At 41.3% G+C, this 19,255-nt stretch overlaps 1 protein-coding gene across 1 annotated transcript in view; it reads right to left on the bottom strand.

The window, feature by feature from the left end:
• LOC138510876 (long-chain-fatty-acid--CoA ligase ACSBG2-like) overlaps positions 1-19,255 on the bottom strand; it is a 366,119-nt gene that overhangs the window by 146,205 nt on the left and 200,659 nt on the right. The window contains exon 7 of the mRNA XM_069626532.1: positions 12,009-12,173. Within this exon, the coding sequence (XP_069482633.1) occupies positions 12,009-12,173 (165 nt within the window). The remainder of the gene's footprint in view (positions 1-12,008; positions 12,174-19,255) is intronic.

Raw genomic sequence — 19,255 nt, 5'->3', positions numbered from 1 at the left:
GGGTGCACCATTGTCTTTTAACCTATTTCTATCAGATATTGGAGACTTTCTGGCCTCGGCGTCGCTCATCTGTCCCAGGATTAACAGCAGAAGACTACACTGGCTGGCCTACGCGGACAATCTAGTTCTCTTGGATGGATCAGCATTAGGATGGCAACATCTTTTGTCCAAACTCAATGAATACGCCAAGTTAAACGGCCTAATAATCAACCCACTAAAATCCAAGGTCCTGATTTTCAAACATCCAAGAAAAAAGGTAACATCAAGGATCTGAGTGTTGGACAATAAGGCAATTCCTCGAGTGGATGAACTCACATACCTGGGATATGAAGTCTTAGCTCATCCAACCGCAAATAAGGTGATATCATCAATTCTCAACAGGACCTCAAAAATCATCGCACAAATGAAAAACCTGAACAGAAAATTTTGTAAATTTTCATTGTCCCCTCTTAAGAAGTTCTACGTAGGCAAAGCAGTTCCTGTCCTCCTCTATGGATTAGAGGCAAAACCTCTGCTGTGGAACTACGATTGGAACAAAATTGAGGGACTCATTTGGAAATCGTCCATTTTCCTACCAATGTGCACTTCGTCAGTCAGCCTGAGATTTGAACTAGGCCTGACCTCCTTGAGCTGCCGTGCAGAGTGGAAACTTCTGTCGCTTTATTGCAATATAATCATAGCCAGCAGGTCCACTCTTTTTTTCGATATAAACCAACATCTAAAGAAAGCAAAATCAAATCAACTATCGAGCTTAGAAGAAAAGATTGGACAGATTCTGCACAGGCTTGATTTACCTACAGAAATCCTCCTGCAAAACCCCGCGAAAGTAAAAAAAAAACTAAAAGTGGCTGACTGGATCGAAACAATCACAGGAGTTAGAAATCTAAAAACACTAAACTTCTTCTTGATAGTAGATAGGAAACTTGGCACTATGCCACGTTACCTGGAAAAATTCCCAGATCGAGAGATAAGAAACAGTTTTCTCAGACTGAGATTGAACCTAGCCCATACAGGAGAAATATTGGCTCAAAGAAACCAGGGAGAGAAGGCAACAAAATTCTGTGAAATTTGCAAAACTTCGAACCTCCAAACATTGAAACATCTACTGCTGGAGTGCAAAGGCACATGGGCCATAAGAGTGTCTTTACTGAGGAGATTTGTAAACAGAGAAGTGAGCTTAAACCAAAATGCATTTTGGAACAGACTGATCTCCGGCCAGGAAATCACGCTCACTGCAGCGATAGTAAAAGTCTCAGAGAAACTTACCATACTAACAAAGTATCAAAAGACGACACGCTTCAGTGAGCCTCCTGGTTGACATTTTTTGGACCTTCCAGTTATTCCCTGGTTTCCGAGATCCTATTGCAATTATATCTTTGGAAAGGCATTATTCTTTTGTAAAGGTTTTTTTTTTTAAAACCAAAAACAAATAAATAAAAAAAAAAAATTATCTCTAAGTAGAGCCGCCTGCATTCTCCATCTCCCATATCCCCTATCCCATATCCCCTCCAAGATTCACTCGCATATCAATCAAAGCATGATCCGAAATATTCCTTTCCCTAATACAGGGGCTCTCCACCTGATTTATCAACGTCTTACTCATGAAAAAATAGTCAATCCTTGAGTAAGAATTATGAACATGAGAATAAAATGTATATTCCCTCTCATTCGGATGGAGCTCCCTCCACACATCTGTAAGTCCATACTTAAATATTAATTCACGCAGTTTAACACTTAACTTTTCCCCAGAATATCCACAATCAGATTTTCGATCCAGACTACTATTCATAACTAAATTAAAGTCCCCACCTAAATCAATCTCCTCACCTTACATCTCATTCAGTAACAAGCCTAACTTTGAGAGAATATCAATAGTCGGTGAGCACGGAGCATAAACTGTCCCAAAAGTTATCAATTTCCCATTGTAAATGACATCAAGCAGTAAAATTCGTCCCTCATCATCTTAGTTTTTTTTTTTTATCGACATTTGAAGGCCTTTCCTAAACAGCATACTTACTCCCTTTGATCTCGAATCATAATAATTTGAAATGACCTGCATGTATTTTGGACTGACCAAGTAACCTCCACTTTGCTCAGTCAAATGAGTTTCTTGTAGCACAACCACATCCGCTCCACTCCTCCAAGCCCTCGCCAAAACCTTGCGTCTCTTGATAGAGCCTCCAATCCCCTTAACATACCATGTAGCAAAAGTCAACAAAGCCATACTATAGTTCTCAAACTCAATATATCTGTGCCGTGATCAATATATAGTGACAGGATAATGATAAAAAATAAATTAAAAAAAACACACAACACACAGACACAACTAAAGCATTTCACAGATTGAAAAGTCCAACATACATCGGACTTAAAATAAGTAAAGTTATATACAACTAGAACATTATACCAAACCATTCCCACCAGAGACACACCCTATGTCCAGCAATGAATAACAAGTCAAGATAAAACTACCCTAATGACTGATCAAGCGAAGAATACACTAATCCCCCAACCCACCACGAACATCAGAATAAACAAACAAATGAATGAAAGATGAAGCAATACATATAACGAAACAAAAACATATATCAATATCAAACTAAAGAACAGCCAAATCCAATATGAGATCTAAAGCATTATAAGTACATTTTCCTATTTATCTAAATAACACAAGAATTATGAAAACCAGTAAATAATTAATAAATGAAGTAACCCACCTTCACTCATAACCACCATACACCGGCAAACACATCCATTACCATACACACAGCCTATATCCACACTATATATTTCAACTCAAGGTAGAATAATCAAATATATACAGACCATCCATCACTCACATCTACACCATTCCGAAACACAATATAAACCTACCAATCCACAGAAATTCACTCCATTCAATCTGGTAGACATCCACATCCCCCACCATCCAATCCAACTCCACCCCTACCACCCTTTCCATTACCATATGATCAGCCAATAGGTCCATTCACTTTATATAATTAATCAATCCTTCCCAAACCTTTCAAGAGTTAATAATGTATAAACAGAAAGTCAGTAACCAACACCATATGAGCATTAAAGCAGGTATTCTTAAATCTAATACGAAGCACACTATATGAGAGTAATTGCGTAAATGAATACAAATAACACCTACTCCTCACAATCTCCACCCGTCCAAAACCTAATATGAAACACTAATATTCAGTCATAAACATTTCAAATAGCACATTAACGACATCTCGGTCGTTATTTACATTATGCAATTGTAAACTAGCTTCGGGGCTTTCATGTGGTGGGGATACTCCTGTAATGTTAGGTGTAGTCTTCTGTAAATGTTTATAATCTGAGGGATGGTCAATTCACTTAGTCCTTTTAATTGTTCTTAAAATGTTTCCTTGGACACTGCTCTGCATTTGTGTTCTATACAAGTACTCTCCCCCAGACGTGCACTACACAGCCTAACACTGCACATAGTTGTCATCACACTTAAATGCATCAACCCTCTCTGTTCATTTTTCTCATACCTGTATGCCCCTGGCACTGAGCTATACTATTAATCTGTTTTCTCAAACTTGACTTTGCACATTTCATATATAGCGGTCCAAACATAGGAACATACCATTGCATTGTACTCGGTTGTTATCTAGGCGCTCTCAGACAGAAATACATTGCGCTATTCTACATAGCATTTTATATCCCGGGACACTCTGATGCAGGCACAGTGCACTGCTGTATACTGCATTACCTTTCTAAGTTGCTTGTGCTCATAGGCACACTGCACCATCCTCTATTTCTGTTCCTTTCTAGGAGTCCCTCTCTAAGTTTTGTCACAAGCACTAGTGCATTGCACGGCTATATTAAAGAAAGTGCCTTGCATGGTTACACTTTGAGGCAATGCAACAGTCTTAGTAAGTTAACTATCGCTATATTGAATCCTGCAATAGTTATCGCAGAGAATGACACTCAGTATTGGTCCATACCATGCCCTTCACCAGAGCAATCAAAATCTTTTCAGTTCCAGTACATGATCCCTAGGTGCAGAGATACCATGAATCACATATCATCATCGCAAACTACAAAAATCGAATGATGGCAGAGAGTACTGCAATGTACACCTCAACAATCACCATCGTATGCCAATAAACAGTAGGCTGAGTGCGCAAACAACAAGCATCTGATCTATACCTGCTCCAACTAAAGACAATACTATTGTGCAGAAAGTGAAACTGATAAAATGGGAAAACAGATATTTAAGCCCAAACAATTTCCCTCTAAATTTCAGAACCCTGTAGAACCACCATTAACACCCATTAAGGAAAATCCTTTTATAAAAGCAATGCCTAAGGACTTCTGCATTGCACAACATCTCTACACCTATAACTTCAGCAACACAAGGGTCGGCAAGAAGAGGGGGCCCAGGGACAAATATCATTACAACTTTCCACAAAGACCCCCTAACGAATAGGGTGCTCCCCATAAGAGAACATCACATCACCAAAAGTACGCCTGAGGGGTGGTTCCCTGAAATAGAACCACAAGCAAGCACAGTACACTTAAAACTCATTTCATGACAATAAACTGGAAAGACCATATACCACACAGACAACTATGCATAACAGACTGACTTCACATACAACCTGTTAGAACTTCTCAACAACGAAACAGATGAAACCACTGTAAATGCTGAAATAAGAAGCAATACCCAAATTCTTGGGCAACAACCCGTGAACTCCATCACCTTCCATATCACACTGCAAACCAGACATCAATGCCCCACCTAAAAATAACACAGCACACTTCAGCCTAATCAATGCATGCGCAATGGCAACACAGCACTAATGTCCATGACTTTCTAAGCAAAGGTGGAGCAGATAGTCTATTCCTAACAGAAACATTGCTATTGTACGATGACAAGGTATCCACCACTGAACCCCTCACAAACAACTTTAAACTAGAGAAGGTAGAAGAGGGGAGGATTTTCTATGGCCCACAAAACTTGTATCATCGTCTCATCGCTACCATCAACAGACTTCAACGTTTACAAATCTCCTTTAAATCAGCAATCAAGTAAACTAAATTTTCCAACTCATGTACAGATCACCCCCATACTACTCCAGCTTCTCAGACTCTAAAAGCATCCTAGAGGTGGAAAACAGCTTGCTTCATCCTCAGAGCAAAATTGGGGAACTTCATCCCAAAGATCTTCGGACACCAGAAGACCATCTGACATTTAGAAAACTGTTAAAGCCTGACTTTTCAGTACACCAGAAAAGAGAACTAGTCACAATCAAAAGAAGGACACAGCCTTCAAAAGGTCGCCATAACGCAGCCACTATTGCACAAGTTAATGCATCACAGTAAAAACAATGACCAAATACTCATCAGGCAACACACACAAATGCTCCAAATCATGGCAACCCTACCAAATAGGGCTAGCAGCCCAAACTGGCGTAGCTCTTCCAGGGCCACCGCCTTCACTACCAGTTAATTTGGGATTTACACATGGAATGGGAATCAGATAGAAAACAAATCTACAAGACAATGTAAAACACGGCCACCGAACAACCTTAGTCTAGCAGATTTTCACAAAGAACCTAACCAACAAAAAAACACACTTCTCGGCTTCTCACTGAACACAGGCTCAATAACTCACTGACACAAAATGGCTTGAACAAATCCCCAAGTGCACCAGAGCATAGTAGCAACTCTACACCTCTCTAATACCTGCTAAACCCATCCACCTGTCAAAACACACGGATCTTTCAAGACCCCCAGAACCCCCTGTAACTCCAGAGTGAATATCACAATCCACCGAGAGAACACAGCCACACAAAGAGCCACTTTCCTTGGTTCTAGAAGCACCAACTGTTGAACACAATTCCTTGTCTTTTACATCTACCCCTCAATCACACCTCATCCCTTTCAATTATAGATCCATGTGAGCACCCGAGAGCAGGCAAATGTCAGTGGTGTGCAGTACAAATCCTGATAACATACCATAACATCTGTCAGAGCCGTGCTTTTAGATTCAGAAGACCTTTTTGTGGTCGCCGTGGAGAAGGAATCCCACTGCTTTTGGTGAACCTTCAATATCCGGGTTTCTGGTGTTGCTATCCTACTAAGAGGATTTGCTTCATAATATTACTTTGTGTGAATTAGTGACATTAATCCAGATGTTTTAAATTCTTTGGCATTTAATTTGTGCCCATATATTAAGCTGAAATTCCCTAAAGAGGAAGTGACACTTGCTTAACTGAACTGTCGCCATTTTCACTGAGGTACGGCAGGGGCTGGCACATGAAGACATCTATGTTGCTCTTCACAAAGCCACAGGGTATAGCACTGATACACTGCTGCACTAAACACAATTCATGACTCGAAATCAGTTATCATGCCCAAATCTGTATTGTGAAGACATGGGAGGTCACTATGACCTTGACAGTAAGGGGTTAATGGCATCGGTAAAGGTGCCAGTGCCGTCAACTTCTTACTTCCCAATTATGAGTCTGCAAGCGGGAACCCGCTAAGGACGCCTGGTAAAACCAGGCGTCCTTAGCGGATCCCGCAAGCAGACCAGGATGCTAACAACGGGCCTGTTATTAACGGCCTGTTGTAAGCATCCTCCCCATTCCCGTTGAGCCCTCTGAGGGCTCAAATGGGAATGGGGATGTACCAGGTCCGAGTTCTTTGAATGAGGAATTACCGGGCCCTACAAGGTCGGAATGGCCAGGTAATTCCTTATTCAAGAAACCCAGACCCGGTACCCGGTATGGGGGTAGCCATGCCACAAATAGCGGCATGGTTACCTCCATACTCGTTATGACCTCCATGGTTTATTTTCAGATATCAGTTCAGGGACAGGGTAGCAAAGAAGAGGAAGGTAACACGCACATGAGGGTGAACAGAGATAAGCCAGATCAAATGCTGTGAATATGATAACATAATAGAAACGTAGAAATAGAATAGGGACTAGTTGAGTGTCACATTTTCAAAAGCCACTTGAGCTGGGGTGATCTGAATGGATGTCCCTGTCACTGGTGTTTCCTATCGAGAACAGAGGAACTGAGGCGACCGGTTTGGAGAAGATGCACGGCGAGTCAACAAACATTTTTAGGCAGGCATTCGTGATGGGTGGCCGACAATTGTTTGTGAATTTGAATTGTGCCTACTCTTTTCTTTTTTTACATTAATTCAAGAGCCTTTCACACAAGCATACTAAATCCCTAAACTCAAGATAACCCCTTTTTGCATGTAGTATGTGGATGCAAGTACTTCTATTGCTTACAGCCATCTGTCCCGCAAACCACATGGGGTTTTTAAGTGCAATCTTTCTGACGGACCCAGAATAATATTTGTCATAGGCGAACACAATAAACAAATACCTCACACCTCAGGTCTATCCCTCTCTGGTTTCGTATCTTAGCTGTCTTTTCAATATTTCTCTCTTGACTTTGACTTTTCCTTCCTTATTTAAGCATGCTTCTATTCTTACTATTTTAAAGAAACATTCCTTGCACCCTTCTCCACATTCAGATTTCTGACTAATTTGTCTTCTTCCCTTTCTTTCAAAGCTTCTTGAGCGTCTTGTCTAATCTCAGGTTTCCTTCTTTGTAACTGAAAACTCTATTCTTCCTCACATTCAGTCTGGGTTCCGACCTCTACCTGCTACAGAAACCGCTCTCGTTTCTGTTTGTGATTCTCTCCTCTCAGTCTGCCTTCTAAACACTTGTTTCTTCTAAATCTATTGGACTTATTGGATGCTTTCGACACAGCGCATCATACTTTACTTTTGACCTCTCAAAATTCTATTGGCTTTTATGGCCCTGTTCTATCTTAGTTCTGTTCTTACTTATCTAACTGTACATACTCGGTATCCTGGGTTGGGAACTGATCAGTCTTCTTCAAGTAACTGTTTGAGGACCTTTTCTTTTCTCTTACTATACATCTCCTCTTGCTAATATTATTTCTTCCTTTGGAATATCTCATCACTTTTATGCTGATGATACACAGCTTTTTACATCTTTCTCATCCTTTCTACTTTCCATTCATGATAATATTACCTCTTGTCTTTCAGATACTAAATCTTGGATGTCTGACCCCTTTCTTTTGCTAAATGCTACTAACTCGACGTCCTCTTTTTTCCTGCTAATACTGTTCCTTTTCCCTCTCATCCTATTTTTTTTCCTTTCCCCCACTTTACTTTCTATCTCTAGTACTGCTTGTAATTTTGGTCTTTATCTCAACACTGACTTATCCTTTTCTCATCACATTTCTACAATTTCACGCTCTTGTCGTTTCCATCTGTTCAATATTCACAAAGCTAGGTCTTTTCTTACATTTGAAGCTGCTAAACGTCTAATTTCCTCTCTTGTCTTTTCACAAATGTTCTATTGTTCTTGTACACATTTTGGACTTCCTGCTTCACGCTTAGCTTCGCTTACATCTGTTTATAATGCATCTATTTGTCTATTATGTTTACTTATGCCTCGCGATTCTTTTTCGTTATCTTTATCCTCACTTGGATGGTTGTCTTGTCATTCCCGTCTCAAAGGTAATTTCCTCTGTGTGGTTTTCAAATCTAACTATGTTCTTGTGCCTTCGTACCTTTCATCTCGTATCTCTTTTTATCTTCCTTCTTCCTCTCTTCGCTCTCAGTCTCAATTTCTATTATCTGTTCCATGCCCTCCGTGTGCCTAATCTCAATTTCATTCTATCTCTTTGCTTGCTTCTCCTCACTGGAACACTCTTTTTCTTTCCCTTCGTTCTATCACATCGTATTCATTATTTTGCACTTCTCCTAAGGATCATCTCTTGCATTCTTGATGTAAACTCTGTATAGTTTTCAACTTTCATTGTATGGTACTGTGTGTTATGTACATTGCTTTGGAGTAAACCGCTATATAAATTCCAAATAAAATACAAATACAAACAAGTAAGCAATAATAATCTTAACTATTTACTGTGCTGTTTCTTGCAATAAAACCAGCTAATTCTTCAGTCAGCCAAAGGTACACTGGCCCATGGGCAGCTCCCTAAGTGAGATGTCCATTAAGACATTGCGTCCTATGTTCTGCGGTTGTCCTGGGGTGTTGCTGATCATTTGCCGCTCTTCTGTGTGCCCCTCTTAGCCAATTAATCTTGATAAGTTTGGTTCAATAAATCTTCAATAGCCGCACTGCAGGATGAACAAAGAAACAAATACTGCTTGATCCCCAAGCAATCCCAGACTGTGTTACACCATCCGTTTATCAGCAACTTTTATAGGTTTTCAGTACTAATTCTATTGGAAGATTCTATGACTTCACCAAAGAGGGTTTCTATCCTCCCATTTAGCACAATGGTCTTTTACGTGGAGTCAGGCAATCCTAGCCTCCCAATGGTACTAACCCTGTTTCAAGAGATAATCTGCACAGATATCTACCCTTTATACAATTTAGACTCACACACCCTATTATAATTTTGTTTGAAGCTTCTTATGTTTGTGAAACATGAGTGTACTTTTGGCAGAGTAAGCATATTTCTCAAATAAATTGCAACCCCATCAAAATATAAAACATATCATCAAGCACAGCCTTAGTTGCGAAGTTCATTGTTCCATCCACACTGCAAGCATATCATTTCACAATTAGGTCTACATGGGGCTTACTACTGAACATGGAGGCCTAATCTTTCTCAAGGCAATATACTTCTTCCACTTTCATGAAAATACAATTAACATTACATTTCCCATCAACATTCTTTGCTGAACAAAAAACGTGTTTCTGCACTGGAGAATCTTCCTTCCCCTTAAAAATAAATTATTCTCTGGGTTCAAAATGTGGTGACTGAGGATTGTGTTGCAGTGCTTGTGAAAGCACTTGTTTATTGACAAAGTGTGCTGACATTGGGCCTCATTAGGACCCTGGCGGAGTGGGTTTCCGCCAGCGCTAATCGCGGCGGACCCGTCCGCCGTACTACGAGTTCCCTTAGCGCCATGGAGGTTTTCTCCGCCTGGTTTTACCGGGCGGAGAAAACCATGGCGCTAAGGGACCTCGTTGTTAATTACGCCGCCGTACTTTACGGCGGCGTAATTAACTCCTTCCCCACTCCCATTATACCCTATGGGGCAAGAATGGGAATGGGGAAGGGTAAAATGGGGATTGGGGATTTACCGCTCCGCCAAGGTCGGCATGGGGTGGTAAATCCGCCAACCCCCATGGCGCTATCGGCGGCTTTCCGCCATGCTCCGCGGTGCATTTAGCACCGCGGATTCCGCCAGGGTCGTAATGAGGGCCATTGTGTTTAACCCCTGAGCCATATGTGGTATAGCATTTGATACAATCTGAATGTCCTTGACAGGGTCTAGGTTAGTTCCCTACCTGAAACCTCGTAATCAGTAGTGATATGCTCCTACCCTAGTTTCTCTACTCCATTTCCTGCCTTCTCCTTAACCTTAACAACCGTTACCTAATCTCTCCTTCTTCTATGCTACCCTATCCACTATTGCCCTTCTACCTCTCTATCCACTGAGGGCAACATGGTAATTTCCTGGAAATAGTGTACCCCAACCCCCATCACTTTAAGAGCGATGCCCTTTCAAAGAGCTTCACCACCTCCCCACCTATCCTTCCACCAGAGAACCCTTCACGTTTGCTCTCCCCTTACAAGTACAACCTTGTCTCCTAGATATAATTTCAGTTTTTTAAGCAAATCGATAGGATCAAGTCTTTGACCATTATAAAGTAACAATGCTTCAAAACTTGATCGACTGTCTACAACGTCTTACCTACAGAACAAAAGACCTCCAGTCTGAGCTTTAGTAGTAAAAGGACTGTGAGAGTGGGCTACTCCTCACTTCTGACACCCAAAAAGGCTAAAGCATGTCTGGCGATGCTTCTGGTATTGTGCAGATGGCCTAGCAGTTCGGGATGTACTGGCCCTTTTGGGGTGGGACCAAGCCTGATTTGTATAAGGTCTTTCCTCTTATGTAATGCCTTGGCAGGGTGAAAAACGATGGTCTGGAGGGTTGCCTAGATCTGTGCCAATGGGTATGATTTATTCAAAACCTATAAACCATCAACATTTGGTTTTGCTTTAGTCACCTCGAATGGGACGGGTATGCCCAGGTGTGGGTCCTGTGCCTGCTGAGCCTAGAGACCCAAGTTACTCCTCACTGATGATACCCAACAAGGACAAAACATGTCTGGGGATGCTTTTGGTCTCGTGCAGGAGGGATGTGACCTCGCAGTTTGGGCTGGACTACCCCTTTTGTGCTGTGGCCAAGCCTGATTTGCAAATGGTGTTTCCCCTTCTGTAATGGCTTGGCAGGCAGAAACACAATGGTCTGGAACTCAGTCACTATTAGGATGAAATACCATGGACATCAGCGAATATAACAGTGTAAGAAAATAGACATTGATCACTATATCAATGCAAACACCAGGACAAGGGTTACAGCGTACAACCTTAAGGACATGTACTTTGATTGTAGTCACTTTTAACAATACAAAATGATAAAATAATAGAGATTGGGTCAGAGGTACTTTGGAATAACAGAAAAAAGGCATTAGCTGCAATCACTAACAATGAACGTACGTGGGCATAGGTCACAGTCGCGGAAACATGGTAAGAACATGTAACTCTTTCATTGACACTAAAACACTGTGAGAACCTAGAAGATGTTTACAGTCAGTGCAACAATGCCAGGATGAAGCTCTAAGTCACAGTAACTATAATGATGTAAGAGCATCAACATTGGTCACTTTAACAATGTAAGGACGCAGGCAAGAGACATCGGAAATACATTCTGTTTTTCACACTGAGTAACAATGTATAATAATGGTGGCTGCTAAACACAATTAGTGGAAAAAGCTAAGTTTGTCTTTGCAAAGCACAGTCACTGGTAAAGCTTCAGCAACTACTGCCATTATCATACATTAGAATGAGGCAATTCAGACACCCAGTCTTGGGAATACTAAGGAGCTTACTATGTAGGTTGGCACTTATACTTCAGACAGGAAGATTACCTTTAAGGCATCTGGATTTGCGAAGTAGGTGGTTCCACCGAAGCACATGGGAAACCATATGTCACAGAACATTCCACCCACATGGCTCAGCGGCAGGTAGCTGAGACCAACTAGATGCTCCTGCAGGCCTGTATGGTCTTTAAATGCCTTCGCCACCCAGGTAATCTGCAAAGAGAGCAACATAGAGGGATCGATCATCGACTCAAGGTGCAGGTCTGCATGCATGGGTTATCCTGTAGGCTTCAAGCAGGACACATGTGATTACTTCAGCCACAAGCACACTTTATTCCCACACACTGCTCGATACAGACTAGGCAAACAGGCTACCCATTAAGGGGCAGTGTGAAGCAACGTTGCCCCTGAGATATTCAGTCCCTTCAAATTAAGGTGCTTTTCGATTTTGAGCTGTTTTCCGGCAAGTCATATTAATCCACTATCAGAAATAAACTGACTATACGTTTGACGTATAAAGTGCAAGGGATTTACATGTACATGAACATGTTAAGCATTTGGACCACTTGACCACATGTTCTGAACTGTCCGTAGATAACCATTCTCATTAACACATGAATGCATGAGGTGAGAGCACGTAGCCAGCACCCATGAGCTTATGGTAATCAAAGGGCCGAGCTCACAAAGAACAAGTTACTTACCAACTGGCAACGTTCTTTCGTCTTTCGACTGGATGTTCCTCCAACGCCTTCCACATCTTTGACATGTAATGTCCACAGCTGTGCACTTTGGAAACTTTTTCGGCAGAGGGTGTTCTGCGTCGATGGCGTCAGTTCCATGTCCCTCAAAGGCCTCCGTCGAGGGCGACGATACATGATGTTATAAATAGGACGCACGGCGCCCGTAGGCTCAGTTAAATTTTTTTTCCCCAGAACATGTGGCACCAGTCTGATGCATGCTGGACTGCACTTAGCCTTGCGGAAAACGGAAGCTGCAATCGCATAGGAAATTCTCTTGATGGGCAGGCTGGGAGGGCGATGTGGAATGCGTTAGAGGAACATTCAGTCAAAGGAAAGTTACCAGTTGGTAAGTAATTTGTTCTTCGAATGGATTGTGTCCTCCATCACATTCCACATCTTTGACAGACTCCCAAAGCAGTACCAGTAAATGGAGGAGGGAAACGATTTTAGAGTACCCAATTAGATTGCGGAATAAAGAACTGCCTTCCAAAAGGCCATATACTGACCATGGATTCAAATCAGGGAATAATGTTTTACAAATGTATGGATTGAAGCCCAAGTAGCGGCATCACAAATATTCCTAATAGGAACACCCTGATGGAGGGCGGTGCAAGTAGCCACACCCTTAGTGGAATGAGCTCTCAACCCTTCAGGGGGGTCTTTACCCGCCAACCGGTAACACTCCGTAATGGTAAGGATAATCCACCTGGACAAGGTCTGTTTGGTAACAGTCTGGTCCAATCGGTGTCCAGCATATCCTACAAAGAGGTGATCATCCACTCTGATCCTGGATATCCTAAAAATGTAAAAGCTAAGTGCTTACCTAGGATCCAACCGATGGAGACGCTCCTCTTCCTTACCAAGATGAGGAGGAGGGTAGAAAGATGGAAAAACTACCTTTTGACTCAAATGATATTCAGAGACTACATTAGGTAGAAAAGAGGGACGTACTCACAGTACAACCCTGTCCTTGTGAAACACAGTAAAGGGTGGTTTAGATGAAATTCACTCACCAAGAACAGTTTTGAAGGACAGTAATCTCAAAGGACAAGAGTGAAAACGTTTAAACAGAACACCCATGAGAAACTTCAAAACCAAATTCAAATCCCAAACTGGCACCTGGAAGGGTGATGGCGGAAATACATTAGTCACTCCTTTAAGAAACTGGGAAATCAAAGGAATCTTAAAGAAAGAACATTCTTCAGACGAGCGCTTAAAGATAGACAGCGTCGCCAGGTAACCTTTAATGGTACCCACTTGAAGGCCCCTGTGGGCCAAAGAAAGCAAGAAAGAAAAAACCATAGGAATGGAGCACTGAAAAGGATCAACATTGTGATCTCTGCACCAGTCGCAGAACTTACTCCAACGGCAACGGTGGAGGGATTTTGTTGCAGGCCGTCTGGCCAAAAGCAACAACTCCATCACGTCGTTCGGGAGGTCCCAATCCTGATACCTCAACCTTTCAGATACCAAGCGTGAAGGTTGAGAGTCTTGACTTCTGGATTGGGAACCTGAAGACCTTGCACGTGAGCAGATCCTCTCAGTGGGGAAGACGGCGCAGAGGGCGATGGACATTTCCATTTCCATGGCTCTCCTGGCCCAATCTGGAGCAATAAGGATCATGTGGGAACTGAGCCTCCGTAACCCCCGCAACACTTGAGGAATGACGGGGACTGGAGGAAACGCGTACAGCAGTGGGAATGACCAATCCACCACAAACGCGTCTCCTAAGGCTCCTCTTGGAGGGAATTCCCTTGAGCAGAATCTCTCACACTTACGGTTGACACTGGTGACAAAGAGATCCACTTGCGGGGTTCCCCAAAGGGCGAAGATCTCCTCCAGGTACCAACGACTGCTGGTGCTCAAGTCATTTGAATGAGCCCCCTATCCTGTGAGGGAATCCTCCGTCACTACCATCACCTCCGGCCACGGTTGCCAAAACTGTTCCCCCCTCATCAACCTTTGTTGGCCCACCAGAGAAGATCCTGGGAGACCAAGAGTGGAATCTGTACAGGATCTGACATCTTGCTGGAGAACTGTGATCACTGCATCTTGAGTGCCCACTTCAGGGATCTCATTCGCAGCCTGGCCTCTGGCACCAGAAAAATGCAGGATGCCATGAGGCCCAGCAACCTTAAGAATTAGAAAGCCGGGAGACTATGGGCATGTTGAAACTTGCAAATAGCGCCATGACTACCACCAATCTCGTAATGAGGCCCTATATCTATGTTGATCGTAAACTTTTCCAATACATGAAATAATTAACTATTAAAGGTCATATAAATAGTGATCATAGTCTGCTGATTCTTCAGTTAGAATGGAATCACATACAAATAAATACAAAGATACACTATCATCCCCAACTTACTGTAAAATCTGCACGTTCTAGATTCATCTGGAATATGAACACATTAGATATGTTCAAGAATGTTATAGATATTAATTCTGAATCTATGCTTCCAAAACAGTATTCTGATCTATTATACTCTTTTGCCAAATTATACTCTTTTGCCAAAAAGATCACGATTCCACACAGCAAAAGAATTTGCCATGCCCATGTATTTGATTACGAAACCCAGCGAATTAAGGCTGAGTTCAGGAAAACTAAAAGACTTCTGCTAAACTCTAAGTCATTAACCCGCTGGCAAGATTTAGCCACTGCTAAATGTAAATACAAAAACTGGCTGCGAGGGCGTAGAGCACTCTTGTTTCAACACGATAGCAAAGCTATGTCTCATGCAATATGCAATAAGAACTCAGCTGGAATGTGGCACCTCTTAAATAACCACACGCATCATCAACAAGGAGATGAGAAAATAAATGGTGTCCATGAACATGAGAGGATTGTAAACTTCTCCACATTGTATGCCGACTCAAATTATGCTAAGCTTCATTATGAACCAATATCTAAATCAGCTTGGCAGCTTGAGTGCTCATACTATAATATTCATGCTCTGATAATAAAAAATAGTAGTTCAAGAGTGGAGGGACCTGACGGACTGTCCAATCATATGTTTAAAATGAATCCTCATTAATGGGCACTTATTTTCTATTCTATTTTTGGAGAAATTCTAAGCAAAAGACTCATTCCAACATCGTGGAGAACTTCAATTATCATCCCCATATTTAAAAAGGGACACCGGTGCGTACCATCAAACTATCGCCCAATTACGTGGTTGGACACACCTGGTAAGATCTTCACTAAATTGGTTTTGAAAGAATTTAATGATTGGACGAGGAATTGTGATCTACGAGATCCAAATCAAACAGGCTTCGTGGCAGGAATGGGTACAAATATTAACTTACTAGCATTAAACGCCATTAAAGCCCAATGCCATGCTCAGAAACAGCAAGTTTTCTTTTCATTTAAAGATCTCAATTCCGCATTTGACTCAGTTAGTCAACTAATATTGATGTCTAAATTAAAGAGAGACTTTTGCCCAAACTCCCCACATAACATCAGACAATCATTACATTCAAATACAACAATTTAGGTTCGTATCACCATTTATGGTTTACTTTCTAAGAATATTGATTCATATCGAGGTCTGAAGCAAGGATGTTCATTAGCATCTGCCATTTTCAATTACTATACTCATGATGTCAGTATTCTGTTGTCTATAGTAATATCCGATTCACCCAAATTTAATACCCGTCAAATACAATCACTAATGTATGCGGATGATCTCGTATTGGTATAAAAAACCCAGATGGGGCTCCAGCGGTTACTTTACGCATTTATGTCCTATATACAGCTAAATGAATTGAAAATAAATGTAACAAAGACACAAATTGTGCAATATTCACCCAGACGCAATGGTCCTCTTGCGCATGTCTGGAACATCAATAGCTCCCCTTTCATGGTTGTACAACATTACAACTACCGAGGAATGTTTTTCGAAGGGAAAGGGAAGGCACAGGGTCAGTTGGAGCATGTGGAGGCTAAACTAGCCACAGCCATCTCCCAAGCTTGCATTATCTTGTATAGATACAGGAAATTCTCTATCAAGCCGGCTTGGCATTATTGGAAAATTAAAACCATTCCTTCTTTAATGTATGAACTGGAAACTGTTCCTTGCGATTCATCCTTCCAATTTATAAAATGGGAAGCCAAATTTTGGAGAGCGGTATTACACCTCCCTCAATGTATCCCGGCAGCTTGGATTAGGTATGAGCTTGGGCTGGTTTCGCTCCAGGTGCACTATAATTGGTGAGTGTGCTCTCTCTTTAAAAATGTTTTATTGTCAACTGAGATAAATGTCTTGTTGAAGGTGGTCTCTCACTACATGTTCACGACTAAACATCCATTTGTAATTAATTGGCTAGGAAACGTGTATATAATATTAGCTGAACCAGAGCTATCGATTGAGTCACTGCTCGGGAATCCAGATAAAGCCAAATTAAAGATCTATCAGTTGGACTGGATAAGAACTAGAGAATTATGTTTAACTTATCATGATGGGGATGTGCTTTGATTTCCACCTAAAAAGGTTAGTACTCTACCACAATATCTGCTACACTGTTCCTCAGTTAAATTTCGAAGTGGTATACCTCGTTTACGTTTCAATTTATGGACCACACTTGATCTCCAAGCAAAATGAAAACCTTATGTCCCCTGAAAAAAAATATATGTTGTTTCTGTGCAGTGGATGACACACGCATAACCTTAGTTCACAGAATTACTGAATGTCCTGCGCTTCAGCCAAAAAGAGAAATCTTTTTTGGCAGACATTGTAAATGACTGGGAAACATCACACAGCAAGAATGCTGGTCCTTAATATTAGGTTTGAATACTATGCCCATTCAAATAGCTACAATCAATTACCTTACAAATTTTTAATTTGGAAGAGGGAGCTGATGATATCGAAATGTATGGGGAAAGAAAGAAAAATGCTGAGATACTTGACATGGAAAAGATTTGTTTAGGGATCTAAAGTGTTGATTTCTGATTGTTGTCTGTTCAATGATAAACACGTGCATTTAGTAATTTTGTCTAAAGTGTTTTTAAGGTGTTTACATTGATTTTTTGATGTGAAATTTCATGCATTTGTTGAATTTTAATATTGACCACTCTCTATTTTCTTATTTTTTATATTTTCTCTCATATTGGTTTCTTTTCCTTTAATTGTGTTGAATTTCTATTGTTATGCTTTGTGTTTAATTGGAAGGTTACAGAACATTAATTTGTTTTCTAATTGTTAAGATTTCACATTTTATTGTAATTGTATTAATGATCTTGTACATACTTGAAAGGTTGATTAAATTCAGCCATTACAAAAAAAACCACAACTTTTATAGTAAACACTTGTCGTCATTGACGTGCCAAACTACAAAAACCTACTTGGGAATATTATAGGTTTGCTGGGAACATCTAAATATACGTTCCATACTCATGGGGGAAGTGATTGGGTCTCTACTGTCAGGTGGGCAACTAAGCCCATCCCCAGTGCAAGTCATCTTTCGTGTCATACTAATACTCAACACTTTATTGGTTACACAGACTATAGGGCTCTTTTAATATGTGGCCCTCTACAATTGGTTTGGCACCCTTGTATCCTTCAGGAATATTCCACACGCTAGCAGCACGCAGGCTACCACTCCAGGTGCAGGGAGGGTCAGCATGGTCATGCCTTCCCTCCCAATTAGCCCAACATCTATCATCACTCTTGTAGTCTGCCAGTCAATTAAGGTTTTGAACCTGGCCTGGCAGAAGCTCTCTTCACCTGAGAAAAAAAGGGAGTATAGGCAGAGTTTGTCTTCTGGTCTCGGTGTAGCTCGACCCAATGTCTATTTTGATCTGACCATGTGAATGGAGACAGCATTTCCGCGCTCTTTGCTGCATTTAATACTTTTAAATGATGAATTTTTATGCCTTCAGTGTTTTTCCATTCCACCGCAAACAAAAGTGTGTTTCTTTCTCCCATTCATGTAACTACTGGATGGCCAAGCAGGCTCACGGTGCCCTCAACTTCTTGGTGCTGTGCCAGCCAAGCATTTCTTGAATTTCTCCTCCCCCATCAGTAATTTTCCAACTGCGCCACACTGAAAACTCTTTCCAATCACTTGGTTTCATCGTGGAACATCAAAGTTCTATACATTCCTAAGTATATACTTTGGCGCATCGCCGCAAACTATTCACTACAAAGCGAGCCTTAAGATCAATTTGTCTACTTGCGTTACTGCGTCTGTACAAGTGTAAACTGATTTTGCATTTTCTTCAGTGTTTCTGTAGCATGAGTATCTTCATATTGAGCCCGAAATGTTGCTCATCTTTGACACCTCTTCTCCAGATCTTATAGAATGTCTATGTTCTTTTGCCTCGTGCTTTCTTTCTGGGTGAGTCAGCTCTGCTCCGCATGGCATCATCAATCTTCTCTTTCAATCATTTTCCCACTTCCTCTGGGACTTTATCCAAAAGGCCATCATATCTTTGTGAATCCACATATGGTTTTCTCAATGAATACCTTGTTTCAAGAATTCTTTGCGGTATAGGCATCCTCACTGGAACTGCACGTGTTGCAATTTCCGGCTCCCAACATATAGACAGCATGGGGG

This window comes from Ambystoma mexicanum, chromosome 6p (assembly GCF_040938575.1).
Source record: "Ambystoma mexicanum isolate Mex_15411 chromosome 6p, UKY_AmexF1_1, whole genome shotgun sequence".
Classification (NCBI taxonomy): Eukaryota; Metazoa; Chordata; class Amphibia; order Caudata; family Ambystomatidae; genus Ambystoma; species Ambystoma mexicanum.
Note: the sequence above shows the minus strand (reverse complement) of the source record. Positions and strands in the feature narration are given on the sequence as shown.